We start from the raw sequence: 22,839 nt of genomic DNA, 5'->3' as shown, positions 1-22,839 counted from the left end.
CATGTATCTCATTGCAATGAATGTGTCTTTATGAGCAAACTGCACTGGAGACATCTCTGATATTGTCAGCTGTAATTAAAGGATGATTCGGTGGTGGGCATACAGTTGAAAATGAAGGACAGTTTGGGTTTTTTACGTGGGTGTGTATACTTGTGTTTGCCAAAAGTAACATTTTTTGACTAGCTATTTTTTTCCAAGTAACTGCTACCTCAAAAAATTTAACTTGTTTGGGTTTTTTTTTTTTTTTGTTTGTTTATTTTTTGTTTTGCTTTGTTTTAATAAATTTTCTTCTGAAGGAGAGAATTTGAACATTTTGGAGCAAGCAAATGAAGACTTTTTGATCATGTCTTTGTTGGTGGCATTCTGGAGATGCATAGAGAAATTGCTTCCAGGAAGACTTGGGAAAGCATAAGGTAAAATGTCACTTGTCAAGCATGCAAAATAAGCAAAGAAAGAAATGGATACCACTTAGAGCAGGGTACATCTGTGTTTGCATGTGTTGTGCTCATTCGTGATGCATGTCGCAGCTGTGTGTCATGTTCCATTTTCCTAATACCTTTCTGACTATCACAGATTTTGGTGTTGCTTTCAAAGGGGCTTGCAAGCATTGGAAAGGGACAGCTGGGGTTTTGTCCTCATAAGAGATGAGCAGTACTTGGGATGGCTGCCTGATTTTTTCCAGCCACGGAGCTTCCCAGCACAATCAACTTGAACTTAGGAGAAATGAAGCTATTTGGAGAAAGATCCATCCTTTTCTCAGGTAGTTGAATAAACTTGTATAGAAGTTAAAGCTGTTGTGCAGCTACCAATGGCTTCATTTCCAGTGAAAGTACTAAAATCTCTCTTCCCAGCTCCAGTTGATATTAATGGGAGTTTCCCAGCAGATGGTGATGCGAGTAGTTCTCGAGTTGGTAGCATGAATCATAGAATAGTTTGGGTTGGAAGGGACCTTCAAAGGTCATCTAGTCCAACCCCCCTGCAATGAGCAGGGACATCTTCAACTAGATAAGGTTGCCCAAAACCACATCCAGCCTCGCCTTGAATGTTTCCAGGCATGGTGCATCTACTGCCTCTCTGGGTAATCTGTGCCAGTATCTTACCACCCTCACTGTACGGAATTTTCCCCCACATTCAGCTTGAATCTCCCCTCTCTCAGTTTAAGTGTGTGATGTGAAGAGGAGCCTAGACCCATCAACCTGGGATGCTATCTCATCCCTTGTTGGAGGTAGCTGTATAGGGTTTTTTTCCTTTTCCACTTCTTGAATATCATCTTGTACGATCTCTGGACCGGCCTCCCTTTCCCCCTCCATTTTGGCAGAAAACAAGGAAGCAGCCATAAAGTAATAGGCTTGATGGCTAATTCCAGAACTGGAAGCTGTGACTTGGATGTAAGTGGAAGCAGTGCTATTTGTCCTTGGTTAAAGATTGATTTTATGTCCCTAATGAAGACACCAGGACAATTCATCGTGCTGATTTAGCTGGTCAGCAGCGAGAGTGAAGGGCTTATTAGATACCTTGTCTGTAAGGCAGAGGAATGAGGAGGAGCTGAAAATGAGCACCTTTGCTTAAAATACATCTGTTTCTTTTCCATAGCCACATTTCTAAAGTGTAAAATGCTTCAACTTCTTTTAGAGCTGTGTGTTGGAGGAAGCTGTGCCTGCTGCTAGCAGTAAATGAGTTACTTAATGGGAAGAATGTTTGCAAAGCCTGGAGAGAAATAACAGCTGTTTTTTTAAGTGCAAAAAAGAAACCCTATAACATTTCAAAACTGTAGCAAGATCAGGGATTTTTTTTTAAAGGCCTGGATGAAAGGAAATTAGTAATGTGTAGGGGGTGCTGAATGGCCCAGGCACCTCACCTGTTTTATTCCTAGATGCAGAGGGAATTCAAAGTCTGATGCCAGATGGAAAGCAAACCCAGAGCCACATGAACTACTAGCCAGTTTCCTTCAGCAACATTAATTTACAGTCTCATGAGAACACCTTGGTTTGCTGCCAGTTTTGCCTTCAAGCAAAATTATCAGAGGACAGAGCAGTGCAGGCAGCGGTCCCTTTCAGGCGGCACAGGCTGCTGGCTTGGCTCTGCTGAGAGCATTATAGAGTAAGTCTGTGCCCTGGCTCCGTGCTGAAAAGCAACATTAATTATACCACAGCACCGTGGGTTCTCCTCCACCTGCCAGGTGTATTATAGGGTGCTGGCATCTTTATGCTAGGAAAGGGGCTTGACAAAACTTGTGCTTGAGGATGGTTGATGTGTTTTGTGTTGCTGGTTCTCACTGGTGGGCTCCTCGGTTGTTTGGTGGGAGGGGGGCAGTGGAGGTGGTGCAGGTCAGGAAGAGGGGCTGTTTAGCCAAAGTCACTTTGATTTGCTGTTTGCAGTGTTGTGGGATCACACAGTAACAGGTATGGAGGTGTGATGCCTCTCTGCATATTCCAATGCCATTGCCTTCAAGACTGCCTTGGCACCTGTTAGGGTTCCTCATGTGGCACATGGGTTAATGTTCTGATTTCTTGCTGTTTTCTTTCTGAACTGTCCAGGAGTCACAGTGTCTTTTCTTTTTTTTTCTATTTTTTAATTCTATTTTTTAGAGTTCTGAGGTGCTGTTATGATCTGAGATGTGTAAGAAAGACTGCGACAGGACAAGGGCAATGGTTCAGACTGAAGCAGGGTAGGTTTAGATTAGACATAACAAAGAAATTTTTTATGATGAAGGTGGTGAGACACTGGAACAGGCTGCCAGAGAAGCTGTGGGTACTGATGGGCTGCAGCAGTTCCATCTTGGAGCTGGCTGGTATTGGCTGTATTGGACATGGGGGAAGTTTGTAGCAGCTTCTCACAGAACCCATCCTGTTAGCCACCCTAGCCACCAAAACCTTCCTATGCAAACCCAAAACAGCAAGATAAAGTGTGTTTGTGCCATGCAAGCCAATTATGCTGGATCCAATGTCATTCATTCCCCTACAGCCTGAGTAAACACCTTAGCATGAACTGTGGCTGCTTTGACAGAATAGCATCAGGTGTCTCTTCATAATCTGGATAAAACTATCTCAGGTTGGTGGTCTAGCAATGCAGAGATCACGATGGTGCTTATGATTGCAGTAGCATAGCCTGAGATATGCACATTGGGCATTGCTGTTAATAATCCACTGATAGTATCATCCATGTAGAATCATAGAATAGTTAGGGTTGGAAAGGACCTTAAGATCATCTAGTTCCAACCACCCTGACATGGGCAGGGACACCTCACACTAAACCATGTCACCCAAGGCTCTGTCCAACCTAGCCTTGAGACTGCCAGTGATGGAGCACTCACAACCTCCCTGGGCAGCCCATTCCAGTGCCTCACCACCCTAACAGGAAAGAATTTCCTCCTTATATCCAATCTAAACTTCCCCTGTTTAAGTTTTAACCCATTACCCCTTGTCCTGTCACCACAGTCCCTGACGAAGAGTCCCTCCCCAGCATCCCTACAGGCCCCCTTCAGATACTGGAAGGCTGCTATGAGGTCTCCACGCAGCCTTCTCCAGGCTGAACAGCCCCAACTTTCTCAGCCTGCATATATTGCACCTTGTCCACCAAAGGGTCTTTCAAATTCTCAGATAGGTGAGAATAGTAACATTCTGGAAGGCAGAGGTAGAAAAGGAAAAAAATTACTTACTGGGTATGTTGAGGATCAGTAATCTTTTTAGAGTGGGAATGTACAGGTGGGGAGACATTTAAAGCTGTGTAAAACTCTAGGTAACCTTAAGAAAATTACCAACTATGCCATTGGGACATATCTGATCACACTGGCAGGGAAGTGTCTGTAGCTTATCAGCTGAACAAAGAAGGGAAGGAGGTTCCTTTCCCATTTCCTCTCCAAATAAATAGATTGCCTGGCTTTCATTCCTGTTACCTGTGGCTTCACAAAAGTTTGCACCAGTACTGTGTGATCCAGATGCACATTTTTATCTGCATGACCAGGCCCTTGTTTAAGTTTGAGTGCAGATTTCAGAGCTTCTCACTATAATCAAGGCATTGCATTCCCACCTTTGTGGCTGTGCTTGTAATTGGGAATTCTGGAGGACACAGGCAGAAAAGGGCACACATTTCTCTGGGATATCCAAGAAGCAACTCAGTACATATTTTGAAAGATTTGCACTGGTCAGTATCAGAATATGTATCCCCATCAGACAGGAAGAAGCATCTTCTGGCTGAATAAATCCAGAAACACTTTTCAGTATACGGCAGGATAGTAAGGAGTGTGCCTGCACCTTGAGAAGTCCTGAAGAAATGTGAACTGCAGGCTATGGTGGGATGGATGCTTCAGGAGCTGCTTTGTTGTTCGCCCATCTGCACAAGCCAGTTTCTTGCAGCGCACAGATCTTGACTACATGGTCTTTGGCCCTGAGTAAACTGTCCTCAGAGGCAGTTCTTGGTACCAAAAAGTTACTTACCAGTAGAAGGCTAACTCCTGTTAGGATCAGGTGTTATGCAGAACTTAAACGGCATACAGTTATCTGGCCAACCATAGTGGAGTAAATATTACATTGAATCACTTGCAGTCTCCCATTAAATGTTTCATAAGCACTGGGGACAAAAGCAGGAGCTATTGGTACCATGGGACCTAGAGCCTGCTGCTGCAGAGGGACTGCACCGCGCTGCCAGGAGTGCAGCTTCTGTGAAGACTTACAGTGCTTGAAACTATTCAAGTATATTTTGAGAAGGGAGTGTCCTGGTTTTGCTCCAGAAAAAATAGTTTTTAAGGTGCTCCTGCCTAATTTTCAGATAGTCAAACCCCACTTTAGTTATCAGGTCAAACATTCAGTTTGTCTTTATCTAGAACTCTTCTGTTCTCCCCATCTGTTCACGGAGCTGGGTCCCAGTGGTAAGGTAGATATTTAATCATGGGCGCTGATCTGTTAGCTTTTTAGAAAACCTGGAGTCATCTGAATGGGCAGAAAGAGGAGAATCACTGAACTCATTTACCTGGGTTTGCTGAACTTGGTTTGCCTCCCTAGCAAAACTCAATCCCATCTTCCTTTGTTAGGTTTTAGCTAGAAAAAGACAGTGCTGAGGTTACTTTCCTGCAAGTTGTTTCTTCCGTTATTTTCAAGTCTTACAGAGTAAGGGCGAGGAAATGGCAGGACTTGCAGAACTGCAAATTTGCTTACCTTCTGCCTTGCAAAGGATTTAGTAACCTTGCTCTCTGCTACAGGGTTTGATCCTATAAGCCCAAAGTCTGTTAGCTGTGTTCCACTGCTGTTGCTTCTTTTGGTTTCAGGCTGACTTCCTCCACCTTCTGTGTCTTTAGGGACATAGACAGAGGGGCAGATGTTTTGCATGCATCTGAGTTGTCCTTGAAAGGCATTAAACTAATAACTTCGGGTACTCGCAAGTGCATCCACGACAGCACAGTGCAAAAACTCTAGGCTGTAGCACCCACTCAAGAAGGTGGGTAGATTCCTAAGGCAGTTAAATACTCATTATCTGAACATATTCAGCTACATTCTACATGAACTAAAGCCACAGAAGTTATGTGGCAACAACTGAGATTTGAGGGCCAATTAATATGTGCCTTCAAGAAGCAAAATAGCTGCTGGAAACCAATCGTAACTGTGACAAACCTTCAGCAGGAACAAAAATACTTCTGTGTTCCTGTTGAAATTTGCTAATATGCTTTTCCACCTCCTTTCCACAAGGACAAAACTAGTTTAGGCAATTAAATAGAAGAAGCTTGCTGCACCTTCCACATCAGACATCTTCCATACATCAGATGTATGGGAAAGCAGAATGGGCGACATTGTCCTTGGGTCCTTTGGGCACATGGTAAATCTGTGGAATGCATTTCACACAGCAGCAGCTTCTCAAACCTGGGTTCTTGAATCTCCATGCATGGAGGCCTTTGAGGATGACTGATGAATACCGGCCAATGTTGAGTAGAACATGCCAATAGAACTATCAGGAAGGAAACATGTTTCATTTATGGGATTACAAACAAAATGTTTTGAGTAGTTTTTTATCAACAAATCCTAAACGATGCAAATGCGAACCAAGTAACTCACAGTGTGCTTTATTATTTTTTCACAATATTAACTAGACAGACATGGAAAGTTTAATGGCAGCATGTTCTTATAACATTTTAAAGACAAAGAACAACATAATCGTATTAAGTGATGATAAACTGACAAACTACATTACCATACATACATCATTCAAAGGTACTGGATAAACGATATCTGCTTATGTACATTTATGCTGGTGATAATTAAAATTCAAATATTCAGAAGAAAAAGAAAAAATATGCTATTTAAATTATAAAAATATACAGGGTTTTTGTGGAACTTTTAATGCTGTGTAACTTTTTGAAACATTTCATTGTGTGATGAAGCTGCATTAACTTAGTATAGGAATGTGATTTAAACCGAATACAGATTAAATTAGCTCTTTTGTCTTCCTTATATTTAACCTTGTTTGAAAGAGAGATAGGAATGAAAAACAAAGCTAGGCTTTCACAATGAGACAGAATTTTTATACTCATAAATCAAAAGATGTTTAATTTTTCATATAGTAGTGAGCCATAAACTCATAATACAAATGAATCATTTTGCTAGCTTGTTTAAAAGTAGAGAGAGGAAAAAACCTGTAGGCTTTAAACATGCTACTTCACTACACTTTTAATCAATAGGACATGTAGGTTTGTGGAGTGGAGTGCAGGTGCACAGCTAAGCAGAGTGTCATGCTTGAGGGTCAAAGCATGCAGTCGTTATGTATAGCTGACTCCCACTGCTTCAGATGGGGAGAATGCATGCATGCAAGGACTGGGGTACCGGGTCTGTATTCTTTGAACTGCATCACCTTCATGTTTCCTTGCACATCTGGTTTCAGACAAACATTTATTTTCCCCATAATTGTTCCTTTTTAGTGCAACCCTACTGAGGCTGTGTAATCCCCACTTACACTAGCAAATCAACAAACTTTTATAGTGACTGGATAATTTTATAATCATTTACATGTAATTTTGTAATTGAAAATTTTTAGTAATTGCAGTTGTGTAGTGCACACATTTGTAGCTGGTTTTAGTTAAAAATTATTTTCAGACTATCTTGAATAACTCCTGCATCACACAAAACTCTAGATTTTCTTACATACCAGTGCCATCCTCCATATCTTCCAGCCCCTTTCCTTATCCGTATATTCTCTGTTACCTTGACAGCCCCAGTACTCCTTTGGTGGATCCAGTGCTTGTTCTATCAAGAAATGTCCTCTGTGTCAGCTTCAATTTCAGAATAGTTAACTCACAATTTTTTTCCCCTTGTTTTCCATCTGTTCCTAAGTTACTGATCTATAACAGATCTTGGGTGATCTTACAGATTATTTTTTTCAGAAGCAATATATTTTCCTTTGTTATTTTCTTAATAAATGGAATGAAAAAGAATTAATGACAAATAAATTGAATACAGAAAAATAAAGTATTTCTCTTAAATTCCTATGGATTTCCTATTCTGCAAGAGACTGCCTTCAGAATTAACAAAGTTTTATAGTAAAGAAAAATTGTGGCGTCTCTGTAATTTTTTATTCTGGCCTTATATCATCCTTTTCCAAGGGAAAGGATGAAAGATGAATGAATTCCAGGTAGCAGTCCTCTTTAACCAAGGAGATATTTCAGTCATGCCTTTGCTTCCTGCCACTTTTTGACCTCTTCCTTTGTTGTCCTCTGATCTTCCACACCAAAGCAGCCTCAGAAGTGTCCCTCTTCTTTATTTTTTACTTTCACAACTTGGATATGCTGGGAGTGGTCAGCTGTGTGTGCATACATAGTGACAGAGAATGGATTTTGACTGAAGCATAGTCTTGGAGCACAGAAATCTATAAGGCATTTTGTGGGGAAAAAATCTTATGTGGAAGTGTGATGGAGAATAAGAAAGACAGGAATTATTGCAAAAGAAATGCAGGAGTGAGAGGAGAGGATTTTATTAAAGAAGTTCAAGCTTTTATATACATTCAATGTTTCTAGTATGTTTCTTAATAAATGTATTACCAACTATCATTATACCTAATGCAGCCACAATACTGTACTATTCTGCAGTCAGAATGGGAAAACTCCATTAGCTCTTTAATAAAATAAAATAATCAACAGTCATCATGACTCTTCTTTTCGCCAAGAATTAACTAAGACACTGGGAAGTCCAGTGAGTAGACACAACAGAACACAAAATCCTCAGTATTTATTTCAACGTGTATCATGTGTCTTCTTCATATTATTTCTAAAGCAGCTTTAAAAAACTTTTGCCATTGGAAGGTATTAAAAAATAAAACCCATTCAAATTATCCTGGTAGTATAGCAGCACTGGAATTGATAGTTACTCTTTTACTACTTTTGACAATGTAAACCTTTAATAAAATAAACAATATTGAAACAATTTGAGGTCTAATAGTTCATGAACTTTAACGGGCATATGGGCACAAATTGAAACGAAGACTAGGTTGTGAAATGAAACATTAGCTCAATACCAGCCAATTCCAGTTGTGAAACTGGCTGCAGACAAATTCAGCTTGGAAGCTGAAAAAACCAAAGCCCACACTCAATTCACAATATTCAGTTGCTCCCATTTCAAATATTTTTCACATGAACCCTACATGAGCATGCCCACTTCTGACAGAAGCACTCTGAAAACATTGCAGGTGCCTTTTCTTTGAGATTTTTCATTTTTCTGTAATCAAGCATAGTTCACATTTTTGTGTTCTTAGAAACATTTCTTTTCTATGTTTCTGTAAAATCAAAAGTCATTTCAAATTTGAAATATAAGCTTGCTCCATCTTTGCTCATACAAAGTGTAGGTGCCCCAACTAAATAGCAGTAAAAATGCTGAGATGTACAACTCTTAAAAAAACAAACAAACAAAAAAGCAGCTTTGAAGACACAACATCAACTACAGCCTTAACATTGAACATATTACATTCCCAAGTTAATGGAGATATTTTGCATATAATGCCACAAAGTTATTCGGCTGAAATCTTGAGGTTGAATCTACAGTTTACTCACTGTATTTTTTCACCCTTAGAGCACTTACGTATTGTATAGTACATTTTATCCAGAGCTTTGCAGCCTTTCATGTCTGGACATCCCTTTACCCCCAAATCCCAGATTTCAGAAGTTTCATAGAAAAAATAGGCGCGCTTGACAAACATTTGAAGCTGGATATTTCCATGCCTCAGAGCAGCCCCTGGGGCATGCTTCAGACTCTTCCTTCGGCTTCGTCAGGACTCCTGGCCCCCTTCGAGCGCACAGAAAGCCCCGCTTTAAAATGCATTGACACATCTGGTTTCAGAACACAGATCTGTTTATAAAACTGTATACTGAGTACTCTGCATTAATTTTACTCGAGTTGCATTTTGTAACATGAGCAGATGATTTCACTGCCCCCCTTTTCCTCCACCCTATTTTTGCTTGAAACGACAGTAGGCACCTGCGTGATCGAGGTGTCAAAGGCTCTTTGTCCAGAGAGAGGATTTTGAATTTCATCATCTTTTCTGCAGACAGTCTTAGGAAATGATTAGCATGAAATAATTTCGAGGGCGAGGGGCAGGAGGATAAAGCTCACTTTCTTTTCCTGTTATGAAAATGAACTTGATTTTGGTGTCCAGTTTGATAAACAAGGATAGTCAGAGCTAATCTGTAACTCAGCTGAGGTCTGCTTCTTGCCAAATAAAATTGAGATCTTTTTCAACTTTCAGGGACTTAGAGACCACATCTAATTGGTTTCAAACCCCTGGAGGAACTCAGTAAGTAAACAGGATTAGTTGCAGATATGAGCCCACTAAAGTGGGACACAGGTCAGGTCTTCAGACTCCAGCTCTGCTCTGTTGAAGCAGGCACTTTAGGTCTCCTGATGTTTCTCTGTCAGTAGCCACAAAAAATGTTTTACTGCTGAGAAAATCATTGGAACACAATTTTTTACAAGCCCCAAAGATTTAACTTCACACTTCTATTAAAAAAAAAAAAAGTATTTGAGTCGACATGTAGCAGGGTACTGTGATTATGACGTGATGGTGCAACTGGTAACTTGAAAACGCATGTTTACAAGGCATAGGCAATTGTATTTCCAACTGCTGTCCTGTAGGGATAGCCAGTTGTCCTTCAAGAAGTTGCCATCCTGACTCCTCGTATGTACCATGTTGAACCGATTACTCCGTCAGTTCTTGCCAGCAGGACAGGGTGAGAGCTTTGTTCACGCTGACCTTGTCTTTCGGATCCCTCCCAGCCACCCAAAAAATGCAAGGAAACTCAACGCAATTACGCAGCCTTTAGCAGCTCAAGTAACTGCCCTTGTAAGTGTAAGCAGGTAGGTCTTTGTCAGTATATTTGCTCTTCAAAGATAAAATAATCCAGCCAGCTGCATTAATTGAAAGAGAACCTAAAAGACTTTGGGGCTCATTAAAGTTAAGAATAACAACATGATGTGATGACAGATACAACTTGCAGAGTTTCTGAAAATAGCAGGTTAAAATGTAAATATCTTTTAATAAATAATTTTCCTGCAATGTAAAAATAAATGGTATTTCCTTTGGCAGTAATAGCTGATTTAATCTTTAGCTGGGAAGTTGTTTTGCTCATAAAATATCATTGTGCTACAGAAAAAAAAATATTATTTTGTTATTCTGAAAGACTTTTGTAATCCACGATAAACTGGATGACTCTACTTATGTCCAAGATAAGCGCCAAGAGTGATGCAAGCTCCTACCAGAACCAGACTCAGGATAGTCTTCAGAGAGATCCAGGAGAAATCGAACAAAGGCCTCATATTGTTGCCATACAACTCCACGAAGGCATCCTAGAAAGGGAAATAAAGGAATATCAGAATTGCAGGAACTTTTCCAGAGAGGGAAAACAACTTCTTCAAGCTCAGTGGTCACCCAGCAATCATGCCACCCAGCAACCCCCCACCCTCTCCCAAACCTATTAAAATAGTGATTTGGGAGCTACGGTTTTGTGCAGCGCTTGTCACAAAGTTCTGCTTACTTCTTTACAAATATTGCTGTACTTACAGTTGTGACTTCCCCTTTAGGTATGCCTAGTCTAATAGAAAATATAGAGGCAGCATTTTTAAATACAAGTACCACCATTTTGGCTCCTGAATGTTGTATATACAAATATACACAAAGGAGGTAAACAGACCTTCATTCTCCAAACCTTTCATTTCCACTGGGCATGGGGCATCTATATTGCTGGTTGGCTTTGCTGAAAATAAGGCATTATTTATTTTGATTCCTTGTGATGTGCTTAGAAGACTGCATGTAGCACCCGCAGATGTTTCTTTCATACGAAATAAAGCTGCTAGGCTTGTGTTACACCCCTCATGGTCTTTCACAGCTGTCACCAAAAGGTCCCATGCTTCTGCTAATCATACCTTGGATGTGGCAGTGGTCTGGCTGTAGGGTCCATTGGGCCACCAGCTGATATGACAGTCCTGAGCAAGAATTGCCTTGCCATGGGATTGTCTTGTCAGTCTGACTTGCCCTCCAGCCAAACAATCAGGTAGAGGAAGAGGAGGAGAAGCATACAGTGATGCCATATCTCATGGCTGACCACAAATCACATGGCGTGAAGTGTAGGGGGAGTCATCTCCCTCAACCCAGCCCAAATCACCCTGGGTTTCTTCTTTGAGCTGCAGTCCTCCATGTATGGACAGCTGCTTTGTAAAGCTGCTCTGGGAAAGCCCGGAGGTATGTGTAGGCACCAAGTGGAAATGCTGTTTATGTAGCAAAGATAATGTTTTTGTGATGCACAAATACAGTGGGATTTGACTGGACGAGTGATGAGACTGGTGATATTCTGCACGTAATGCCTTACTTTCAGGCTGTAATTCCTAACTAACATGAAGCTTCAGAGCATTCCTGAGACATAGATAAATCATACTGAGTGGCATGAAAGCAGTAAATAGCAAAGCTGAATGGCTTTTAAAATGTGACAGAACTGATAGCATCGTTTAAGGCAACTTTTTTATTGTGCTCCCAAACTACTGAGATAAACCCATTAAAGAGCTATCTAATGTGGGGGTTTTCTTCTCTACCTTTATGACCTTGTTTTGTAATGTTACTACGCTAGGAGGTAACGTGCCTTCTAAAAATGCATGTATGATATGGTTTCCACCATGACTTAAGGAGAGAAAGGTCTCTATTATTAATACAAACCTTCCAGCCAAGTTAATTTGCCATAAATTGTGTAGCTGAACCAGCCTCCATCACTTGCCAACTCCAGCTTTTGTCAGAATAAGAGCGTTTGCGGTTTTACCACGAGAGGGCGTGTAAGGTTTTTTTAATATTTTGCCATTTTGACTCCACTGAGGCACTGAGTGAGATTCAAAAAAATAATAGGTATTTGCTTCCAGAATACGTTATTACATTAAGTAATATCGCTGCGCATTGTAGGCAAGAGTGGATAGCAGTAGGTAAGACTCGGTAACAGAACTGCTATAGGCTTTGGCCAACAGATTGACCTGAAAATACATCTGCCCCCTGCTATTTCTCAATGCTTCTTCCTCAAGGCAATAATTTTCAAACTTGGGTCTCCAAAGATATATTCTTAAGTGAAAGCAGCTTAACCTTTGTGGGGGAACGTTTTAATACAAACTCTTCATTCCGGAGGAAATTTGGCAACTTTTGCTTAGCTGCCTGATCTTTCAAATAGACATTTGCAAACTCTGGCCTTAATATTCTGCTGTGCTGTGGCAGAGCTGAAAAAGCATACACAGTTTGCTGTGCGGCTCTTTGTAAAGCTGCTTTTATTTCTCCTTAAGGCTATGATGTAACACAATATCCTAAAATGTTACAGACTGGGCTAAATCCTGTTGTCGCCAGTGTAGAGCCACTGACTTCCACAGGAGCTTTGTCTGTATAGGGAGTTCAAGATCAGGCCTTATGAAAATACAACAGGGGTAAAGTTCAACAGTTGGTGATATTATTATGGGTAGAAAAGAGAGGAAATGAAAAAAAACAAACCAAAACCCATGGAAATGCAAGTCATGTGAATACATTTTAACATTTAAGAATTTCATGGTTTCTTTCTGTGGGAAGGTCTCACTTCTGTATATTCAGGAAAGCTGACGCATACACAGTATCAATACCAAAACGAGCACATTTTGTGCTTCCCTTCTATCCCAGTTTAGGATCATTCCTCCCAGTCTGTCTGGGAGGCTGTATCTAATGATCTGGTAGAGTTCCTGGTAGGGGTATGAAAATGGACAGAGAGTTACCGTAAAAGTCGAAGACAAGGCAAAGTACGGTATAACCTACGGCTCAGAAGAGGAATGTTAACAAAAACTGTGCAGCATGCAGTACTTTTCTGCATGAGAGTATTACAACAATAACATGAACCCAACCTAATGGTGTCTGCACTATATATTACAAGTAGCTCTTTATGATCGTTCCCCCTCCCCTTCTCAAACATCCTGATTAGACCTATTTCCGAAGCTTGTTTGAACAGCCTGTCACTATTTGTTTAAGTTTCAAACCTGTTTTAAATAAACACATGTCCATTTTATGTACTAAAACAAGGAGAGGGGGGAGGGAAGTATGACCCCTTGCTGAAAACTATTTTAGCACAAAGAGAACCCTAAACAGAATCTCAACTGTTTCGTAAGGTTTCTCTCCTTCTGTAAACCCATGTATTTGTCACCGGACTTTTGTCGCCTAAAACGGTCTGTTTAAAATAAGAGAATCTCAGCTAAAATAAATAAGATTAGGAAAATTGCTTGAAACACTTGATGTCCTCTGAAAAGCACTCTTTATAATGAAAGCAAGGGTCCCCTTGGCAAATAGACCGAGGCAGGTTCTGGCTTGGTCAACCTTTCTTACATAAGTCTTACATAACTGGAAAGAAAATGGTTGCAGGCCTTGCTTTTAAGACCTTCAAAATTTAATGGAAAGTTATATCCTGGATATAAAATTCTATCAGGGCAGTTAAAATTATATGGAAAAGAACTCTTCATTCAGCTCTGTGAGTTTTTAAAAAGTCATTTCTTAAGAAGCTTTTATTAAGTCAAATCAGTCCATTGCTGGTTTACTATACAACTTTATACTGACTGTTTCTGAGAAGCAAGGCGAAAGGAAAGAAGCTCTGCCTAAGCTCCTTTTAGCACCAAAGCACCTGAGATGCCTGTCTTTGCCTACCTAGGCTTGATTGTGAGGCCAGGAAGATTGCCCTGAGGGTACCCTTTGCTGTCCTCTTGCCTCTTGAATTATATGCAGGGAGGACATAGCATTTTCCTGGCCAGAGTTCATGGGATTTGCAGGGAGCGCAGGGCAAAAATTACCCTAGGAGGAGTAATGGTGCACTGAGACAGGGCAGTCTCAAAACAAAGCATCCACATCACACTATCCTGGTCTTTCACTGGCCCAAATTTGGCAGCTCTGATCCAAGAAACAAATGTCATTTTTAATTACATGGGCATTCTTTGCTTGCGCACTCAGCCGAGTTTGTTCCGTCTCAGTTCTTTTGCAGCTCAGCCTTCACCCCTGCTTGAGAGGCAAGGCATACCTTCTTGTCCACAGAGAAGTACGTACTTCCCATAGGCTGAGCCCAGCGAAGCATTACGGATCTGATGTCTCCCTGCTGAAGATATGGAGGGAGAAGGCAGTTTCAGCCTGGCTTTTCTGACTGAGGGGGCGGTGGGGAGAGCAAACATGAGGAAGTAAAGGCTTCCTTTTTCTACCTGAATCAAACAGCTGGTGAGGAAGTGACTTTATTTCCCTCGTTATCATTGGGTTGGCAGGATATCCTCTTGAGCCACATTGTATTGAATGAAGAGCCGGTGAGACTTCCAGTTTACTGAACGGCAATTGCCTTGCAGCTATTTTACGCTGCTCTCTCTGTGACTCCAAAACAAACAAACAAACACACACTAGCTCCCGGCTTTTGAAGAAACTTGCACAGGTCTGAACAAGGCACCTTTGCTACCCGGAGTGGGAATGGCATTTGTGCCAATGCCAAGGTTTAGCAGCTGAATGACTTCCAAAACTCTTGCCTGCATACAAATGACATAAATCCTCATAAAAGCTTTCGTTCCTGAATGGTAACTCATTTCAGAAAGAGCCTGGGGAGGGAAGGAGGGAGAAGACAGAGCTGGTTAAATCATCCCATGCTTTCTATGCAGCGAAACCTCATTAAAATGTCATTATGAAGCTAAAGAGAAAAGTTCTTGGAACATAAAAAGTAGGCAATCTGTAGCTGTTCTTTTCCCAAAGAGTTTATGGGTCTTTTACGCAAGTCTTAAGTCATGAGTACATGCAAATCAGGATAGCTCAGGCCTTGACTGTGGTGTGCCAAGGTGTGGTGTTTCACGAGGTCGGTATCTTTACAGAGGCCGATATCATTTTACACTGGGGAGTGCCAACACACAGACAGTCGTGCCAGGTGCACGTTACCGAATTATAATGGGAAGGAAAAGAAGGTGTCACCACACGAACCCTGCTGACCACGGGCAGAGAACCTGCCTGGGGAGTGGCTTCAGCATGTGCACCCCTGATCAAATCCCCATCCCAAATATTTCTTTTCCTTCCTCACTTTTGCCTGTGGTAGAAATGGCTTCTGACTTTGAACAAAGCTGGTTCTCATCACAGTGGTCTTACCAAACTTCTCTGTTCCTTGTCCTTGCTGTCTATTTGTATAAACTCTTGCATGGGTGAGCCTGTAAGCTTGGGGGCATATCCTGCAGATCCTAGTCTTGCCAGGCTCACACTGAAGTCTGTGTGCATTGAAATCAGTGGAAATACTATTTGCATAAGGCTGACTAAACATGGCACTCAGATGGAGACATCGAAGGAGCAAGGATTAATCATGGTTAGGTTTGCTCATGAAAACTGATGCATATGCTTAGCAATATATAAATGGGAGTGGTTATAGTAACAGGGATGACTATTCCTCCTGTCCACGCTCCTAAACAGTGACCCTGCTGGAAAGCAGATTTCCTCTGCGCCACGAAGCACAAACCCAGGGTTTGGGTAATGGTCACGACATCTCTTTAAACACATGATTTGTAAGGTGTTGATCATTCAGCTTGCATAGAGACCCATGCCATGTTCAGACTAGGCTACATTCTTGTTAAACCAAGTCAGCCTGAGAAATGTTTCAGCAATTTAGTCTTGGCGTCTCTACTTAATTCAGTTAGATATGGCTCTGCAATATGCAAAAGCCCAGACCCAGTGGAGGCTGACTTGTTTTCTTATTCCTGGAAAGGCCCACACTAAAATGAGGTATTTCTGGCATCAGCATAATGCCTGTAATGTCACTACAGCAGCTAGCTGGTGGTATTTAAGGGGTGCTGCTTTTGAGGAAGCAGTATTAGCATTAATGAGAGAAAGAAGGTGGGAAGGCCTTCTGGACAAAATCCTTGATGTTCAAACAATGTGGTCCAAGCTGCTCTACTTGATCCTTCACAATTTTCTTTTCAGATCTTTTGTGGGTTGAAAATCCTACTCAATTAATTCGCTATTTGTTTGCACCAATATTTAGCAGTCTTAATTTTATTTGCTGAAGGTACCCTACTCGGGTAGAGTGCTAGAAGCTGTGTGTAACTCCTACTTAAAAAACAAATGCGTCCCCGCACATATTTTCGTGACTCTCGGTTGCACTGAGAACTATTCAGTTTGAGATTACCTTCTTCTTCTACTCACATTTATCAAACCTGTTCTAGAGAGTTTTCATTCACATGCAACAGTAAACTTGGGAAACACCGATCTGTGGATCACTTTGGAGGACAGCACAAGTGCCAGTGAGTTGCTGTGGGGACTCATCTCATGCTGTAACATCGCTCTTACACCTGCATCCTGAAAAGGAGCTAGATGCATTAGGACCCTTGCCAAATCTTCAGAATGACTTTAGCATGAAAACAATGACAAAAAGGGTCTTCATAACAACAGATACATGTTCCTCTCAAAATCTTGTCTAAATTCTCCATCTTGCTCATAACTTACTTCCAGTATGAGTCCTCTTATACTGGAAACAGACTACCTAATTTAAAAGTCCAAATGTGAAGATGTGGCTGCTGCAGATACGTTGGTAGTAGAGGGAAATGTGAACACATCCCCCGTTATGTTCCCTGCCTGCTCCAGCTGCCCATGCTGTTCTTGGGCTGCTGCAAAAAGAGTTAAATCACATAACCGCCTCAGAAATGGGAACCGAAAGTAGCTGCTTGTAGAAATGCTCAAAGTGCTGTGGCAGTGTTTGTCATCGAGGCCATGGAGGGTTTTATTTAACAAGCATGTCCAGCTGTGCTGGGCTGGAGGCACAGGTATCAGCAAAGGTCGTGAGAGGAAAGCAAGACAGCAGGGCTGTCAGCCTGGTGAGGAGGGCCTGGCTTGGGGTGGCCCCAGCCAGAAAAGCCAGAGCGTGCACGCAAACAAGTAGGGTAAAATCAAACCAGTCTGAGCAGGTTGGCCCATTGGCTGAGCCACGAGGGAGCAGTCATGCATTTTTCTGCTTCTTGTTTTAACATCCCTCAGGGAAACACTCGATCCCGTGTTTGTTGTCTCAACACTCCATTCTGATCCAAATCCCTTTGGCTTGACTAACTCGTGCTCAGCATTGAGCAAGAGTAGCACAAAGCTGGGGCAGCGGTCTTGGCGGTCCATGGTGCAGGTCACGCAGAGCCACCAGCACCTTCTGCTGATGTGCCACCCACTCCTCATGTGGCTTGAAGCAGGCTCTTGTGTATTTCTATATCTTGTGACAATCAACTGATCTACAGGACCGATGAGACAACACAGCTAACACTATGATAAGTAACCTCATCATAAATCTGCAATTTAATGAGTAAGTGCAAAAAAGGCTTGTGCTGTAACTTCAATGGACAGTTACACTTCTACCAGCAGCCACCTGGAAAATATGAATTTGCGCATGTGTTTTCTTTGGCAGCCTACACCTCATTAGCAGCTCAAACCACTTCTGCTCACCTGTAAAAGCCTTACTTAAGGCAGAGAAGAGGCAGCATTTTTTGGTCATTGCTTTCTCTTGCCATTTCCTAAATCAGCCCTTGGGTGCTGTAATCCACGGGGAATGTTGTCAGTAGTGTTCAAGGCCAGGCTGACAGAGTCTTGGGGGATATGATCTAGTGTGAGGAGTGCCTGCCTGTGGCAGGGGGTTGGAAACAGATGATCTTAAGGTCCTTTCCAACTCAAACCATTCTATGATTTTATGATTAGCTGTAGGGGAGGCAGACATGTCCTGGCAGTCAAGCAGCCTGGCAGAGCAAGCTGCATGTGCCCCCCTTCCAACACAGTGGACGCAAGAGAGGTGGCCTGTTGGTGGCTTGCTCCCTGTTTTCGTCATTTCACAGCTAAGTGATAATGGGAAATTAAAATAAGGGGAAGTTCCCGGTCTGCATCTGTTCAGAAGAGATTGGTTGTGGTTTGGATGCCTCCCCTCCACTCCTCCTTCTTGTCCTTTCTGTCCTGTTCACCACTAGCACAAAAGCACAAGAACCGAAAGACAAATGGACAGTGAAGGAGTGGCAAAAGGAATGATGAGAGTCTGCACGGACTGAGGCAAGTGGGAATTTAGACATAATGAATTGTCTAAATAGGACAGCCAAAAATTGCCTGTTGCCACAATAAGCTGAATCCTACTTTAAAGCCAAGATTGTTTCATGAATAGCCTTGCCTTCAGGGGGCTCATAGGTTAAGGTTGGCTGGTAAATCTTGAATTTTCGGGTTCATCCAGGAAGTCCTTTGGCAAATACTATCAGGTAAAAGCTAACAGAGACCATATGAAAAAACAAGGAAGAGTCATAATGTAAGAATACAAAGAATACAATTCACAAAGACTTTGGAAAGACTTCGTTTTGTTATTCAAAACAGCTCAAATTCATTTGCATACACAGTTGTAATCCATTTACTATGACCTTAGATTTATTCAAGTGCCACCACACAAACCCAAAGTATGAAGACTTAATAAAATGCAAACCATCTCTGCCCCTCCACCTTCAAAACCAATACCAAAAGAAACAACAGACATCCTACAGAAGTGGGATCTTCTCCCATCCAAAATCAAGTACCACTGGGATGTCTGAAAGCAACATACCTCCTACCCTTATGTATAATTTAATTCCCCTGTAAAAAGAAATGATACAAGACACAGCACAAATTCTGTGTTTCCTTTTAGCAGGAAGCTTTAAACTGAAAAATGTTAGACTAGTAAACAGGAGAAAAAGGGTTATTCTGTTCTTCAGGGGCTTTGCTGGTGTCACTGTTCTGGCCAAATCCCTTGATGGACACATGGCTTATACCAGCTTCAGGAGTGTGCCAGTGTGGTTGAAGTACCTCCCAAACAATGTGAGTTATACTGGCAAAAGGTCTCTTCTTTGGTGTAAGTCTACGTAAGTCTGCATAGTGGGGAAGGGAATAATGCCAAAATAGTTATCTTTGTAGACTAGGGATGTGATTTTTTCCCCATGAGATAGTTATGCTGGCCAGACTTTGTCATGTAGACCCTAGGAGCTTTTATTTGCAAAATAAGACTGTAATTTATTTTAACCAGATGTTCAGCACTGATCTGTGTCTGTGCGTTCACAGTGCACTCCAAGTAATTTTTACTGTGAAAGACATATACCTTGGACACCGGTAAGATGTTAAAAATAAAGAACTGAAACTTAAAGGCTGTGGAGGGCTTTTCTTTCCTTTTGGTGGTGATGGGTAGTTCCCAATGAAGAAAGCTGGTGTTCTGGGTATTGAGTTTTGCTTCCATCGATCGGATCTCCTACATGTCCTGTCTCAGCTCTCCCAGCTATCAGATGTTCACATCAGTTGCTGGAGCAAGTCGCACAGCTCCTTACAACCTTATTGGCTGCTGGGAGCACAGGGTGAGAGCTGAGGTGACCAAGATCTCTCTTTATTTTTTCAGTAAAGAGCAGGAGCTATCAGTGCAAGTCCTCTGAAAAAAACAGATGCCTCTGTTTTCTTTTGTTCCTGGTGTTAATGAGATGAGGCAGAGGCTGGTTCTGCTACAGGAGAATGATCAGCAGAGTGGTCACATAGCTGTCACTGGAGCCTGATGTACCTGTCGCTGTCAACAAGTTACACGTACACAGTTTTGGGAACAGCTGAAATACAGCTTAGCCTGCATTCCTATGGCCAGTCATTCAAAGCAGAAACTAAAGGATTTGGGTAAGTGCTGCTTTTTTTTAATTATTTTTTTATAAGCCTGCATGTCCTTGCAGATCATTCACAAAGGCCTGAGCATTTCTGTTTCCTGTTGACATCCTTTGAAAGGGAGAATGCCAATGGAAATTGGATCTTTTAATGAACACTTTCTGTGGGCAGCAAGTCAGATGAAAATTCACGAAGGATTTAAATCTATCATTGTGACCTTGAACTAACAGCATGAGGAAGGATAAGGCTGTTAACTTAGGCAGGAGAGAATGCTAATTACTTCATGTGCTGGTGTTTCCAAGTGAGTACAAATTCATGCAAAATTTCAGATATTCAAAGGAAATAATAAAAACAAAATTTGGAATATCAGCCAAGAAAAAAAAAAATGCATTACCTATGAAATCAGTTTTGAAAGCTTTCCCACTTTCTAAAATAAATAAGACCCTGCAGATTGAAAACTGCAGATCAAAATTTATATAAGTTCCTAAACTTCATAATTTACTATTTTCAATACTTCTCAGTGCAGGTGGGTCCACACAGCAGAATGCAGTTCTATGGAGAGGAAGAGAGAGTTGACCTCGTACTGAACAAGCCAGCTCAGGGGCAGGTATAGGGCTGCAACCACTTATAGGTGTATTAGAATCCTACTCCAGGTGGGCTAATTATTCCTGCTGTGAAATCAGTGCAACCACTGATCAGGGACACTTCAAGTATCCCTGTGCAGTGCTGTGCTGTGTCGTGTAGATGTGCCCTGCAGCACTACTGGAGAAAGAATTATGGATCTGGCTGTGCACAGAGTCTTACAGCACTGCCTTCCCTGTACAGCAATGTGTGCTGTGACTCTTGTGCCAGCAGCTGCTGCTGAAAGGCCAGTCCCCCTTACCCAGTCACTTCAAAGTAGTCTCAAGAATTTCATTAAAGCATTAACCTGCAATTAAAGACCTACCCTTGCTTAAAAGCCAGAGGACGTGATTATAAGAGCTAAGGGATTCACGTGTTGTAGAAGGAGAATGACTAAATCTGGAAGTATCAGCAATCATCTAGAGGATGACCACAAATAAATCCTGTGTGCAGTGACCTCCTGGGTCTCTCTTTGGGTGATGACCTGTGCCCATTTTTATGCTCTTTTCATGAGAATTTTGACATTGCTGTCATCGTGCTACAAGCATTCACCCCCAGGTCTTTCTTCACCGATATATGCTGCTTCTACCCCTGAGGGGGAAGGCACAGGGATGGTTTCCATCAGCTTTTTATGAATAGGGGCTTCCTGCCACAGGGAATTCTTTCCAGCAATTCTCTCTTCCAGCAATTTATGGCTGGAACCTCGTGCGTAAGTGACATAACCCACCCATGAAAGCAGCCTTCAGAACCTCCTATAATCAACTGTTGCTGCTATAAGTTTAAACAAACCCAGGAAATCACATGCAAAATTCTGTCTGTTTTGGTATCTAATCTTCTTCTATCTAGGTTCTTATACCACACACATTGCTGTGGTATCTGAGCATCTTGGTGCCTGGATGCAATTCAGTTAAACCCTTTTCAAGCTAGCAGTATAAGCTGCAGTCCTAACACTTCTCCTACATGCAGCCAACTGTTTTGCTATAAGCAAACTGTGAAGAAGCTTCTTCAAAGGCTCCCTGAATGTACCAGCTTCTCTTGTCTTCTTTTCCCAGATAATGTAAAGTTGGGAAACCTGCCAAGCATCACACTAAACCAAAAGAGACATTCAAATTGAAGTGAGTACAAGAGCCAAAGGAGCCCAGCCTGCCAGAATGTTATTGTAGCATTCTCAAGAAGCTCACAGCATTAAGACTTCATTTTGTTGTGTGCCTGTCTGTCTAGAAGATGCTCCACTGCAGGCCAGAAAGTCATTGCTTCCTCAATATTAAATACAACTGTCTTAGCCAACTACAAACCATTTGTTAGTTTCAAACTTTCAGGTCAGTTTTCTTTAAGATTTGAGGCATTTGATCTTGCAGTTGCTGTTGCTTGAAACAGAACTTCTGCTTTCAAGAAGATTTTAGACATACTCTTTTCTGATGACCATACAATCAAAGCAAGGCCACAGACAGGGAAAAGAAGTCAAAAAGGTGTTGAAAAGAAGCTGTATTATTTCTGAATGAGAAATACTAGATAAGGGCTTGACTGATTAAAGCCGAAGAAAGAGAAAAGAAAAAGATCAGAACTTATCTACACTTTAACAGTAAAGTGGCAATCCTTCCTACAGGAGGAAACATTTATACCATATTTTGGTATCATATCAAAGCGTATTCTGACTCATTAACTGAAATACGTTGTGCTGGTGGAAAACAGTTATATCAGCAAGATATTGTCTACAGAAGGGTTTGCAGCAGTATACATCCATTGAAAAAGTCAAATGCATAGCCAACATGGGTGTACAGCGGAATGAAACATGGGGGGAAATTCTCAGCCTGATGTTTTGGGCAAAAATGTGATTTTTACAAATTTGCATTTTAAAAGTTCCTGCATGTCTATATAGACAGCAGTTAAAAACAAACCAAACCAAAGAAAAAACAAAACCAAGAAACAAACTAGAGCAACACAAGCATCAAGACACTAAAAGAAAACTAAAGGCCATCCCTTTTTTTGGCTATTTATTCCCACAGCTTCAACCATAGAGCTGGAAGGAAGGGGAAGAAGCTGAAGTCTGTGATCACAGCATTAAGTTGATTTGACTATTAGAAAACTTTAATT

The 22,839-nt window shown here is 41.6% G+C and overlaps 1 protein-coding gene across 1 annotated transcript in view; it reads right to left on the bottom strand.

Annotated features, from left to right (window-relative positions):
• BCL2 (BCL2 apoptosis regulator) overlaps window positions 1-22,839 on the bottom strand; it is a 116,082-nt gene that overhangs the window by 10,426 nt on the left and 82,817 nt on the right. The window contains exon 2 of the mRNA XM_065667500.1: window positions 10,725-10,814. Coding sequence (XP_065523572.1) covers window positions 10,725-10,814 — 90 coding nt within the window. The remainder of the gene's footprint in view (window positions 1-10,724; window positions 10,815-22,839) is intronic.

Source organism: Lathamus discolor, chromosome 2 (genome assembly GCF_037157495.1).
Source record: "Lathamus discolor isolate bLatDis1 chromosome 2, bLatDis1.hap1, whole genome shotgun sequence".
Lineage (NCBI taxonomy): Eukaryota > Metazoa > Chordata > Aves > Psittaciformes > Psittacidae > Lathamus > Lathamus discolor.
Note: the sequence above shows the minus strand (reverse complement) of the source record. Positions and strands in the feature narration are given on the sequence as shown.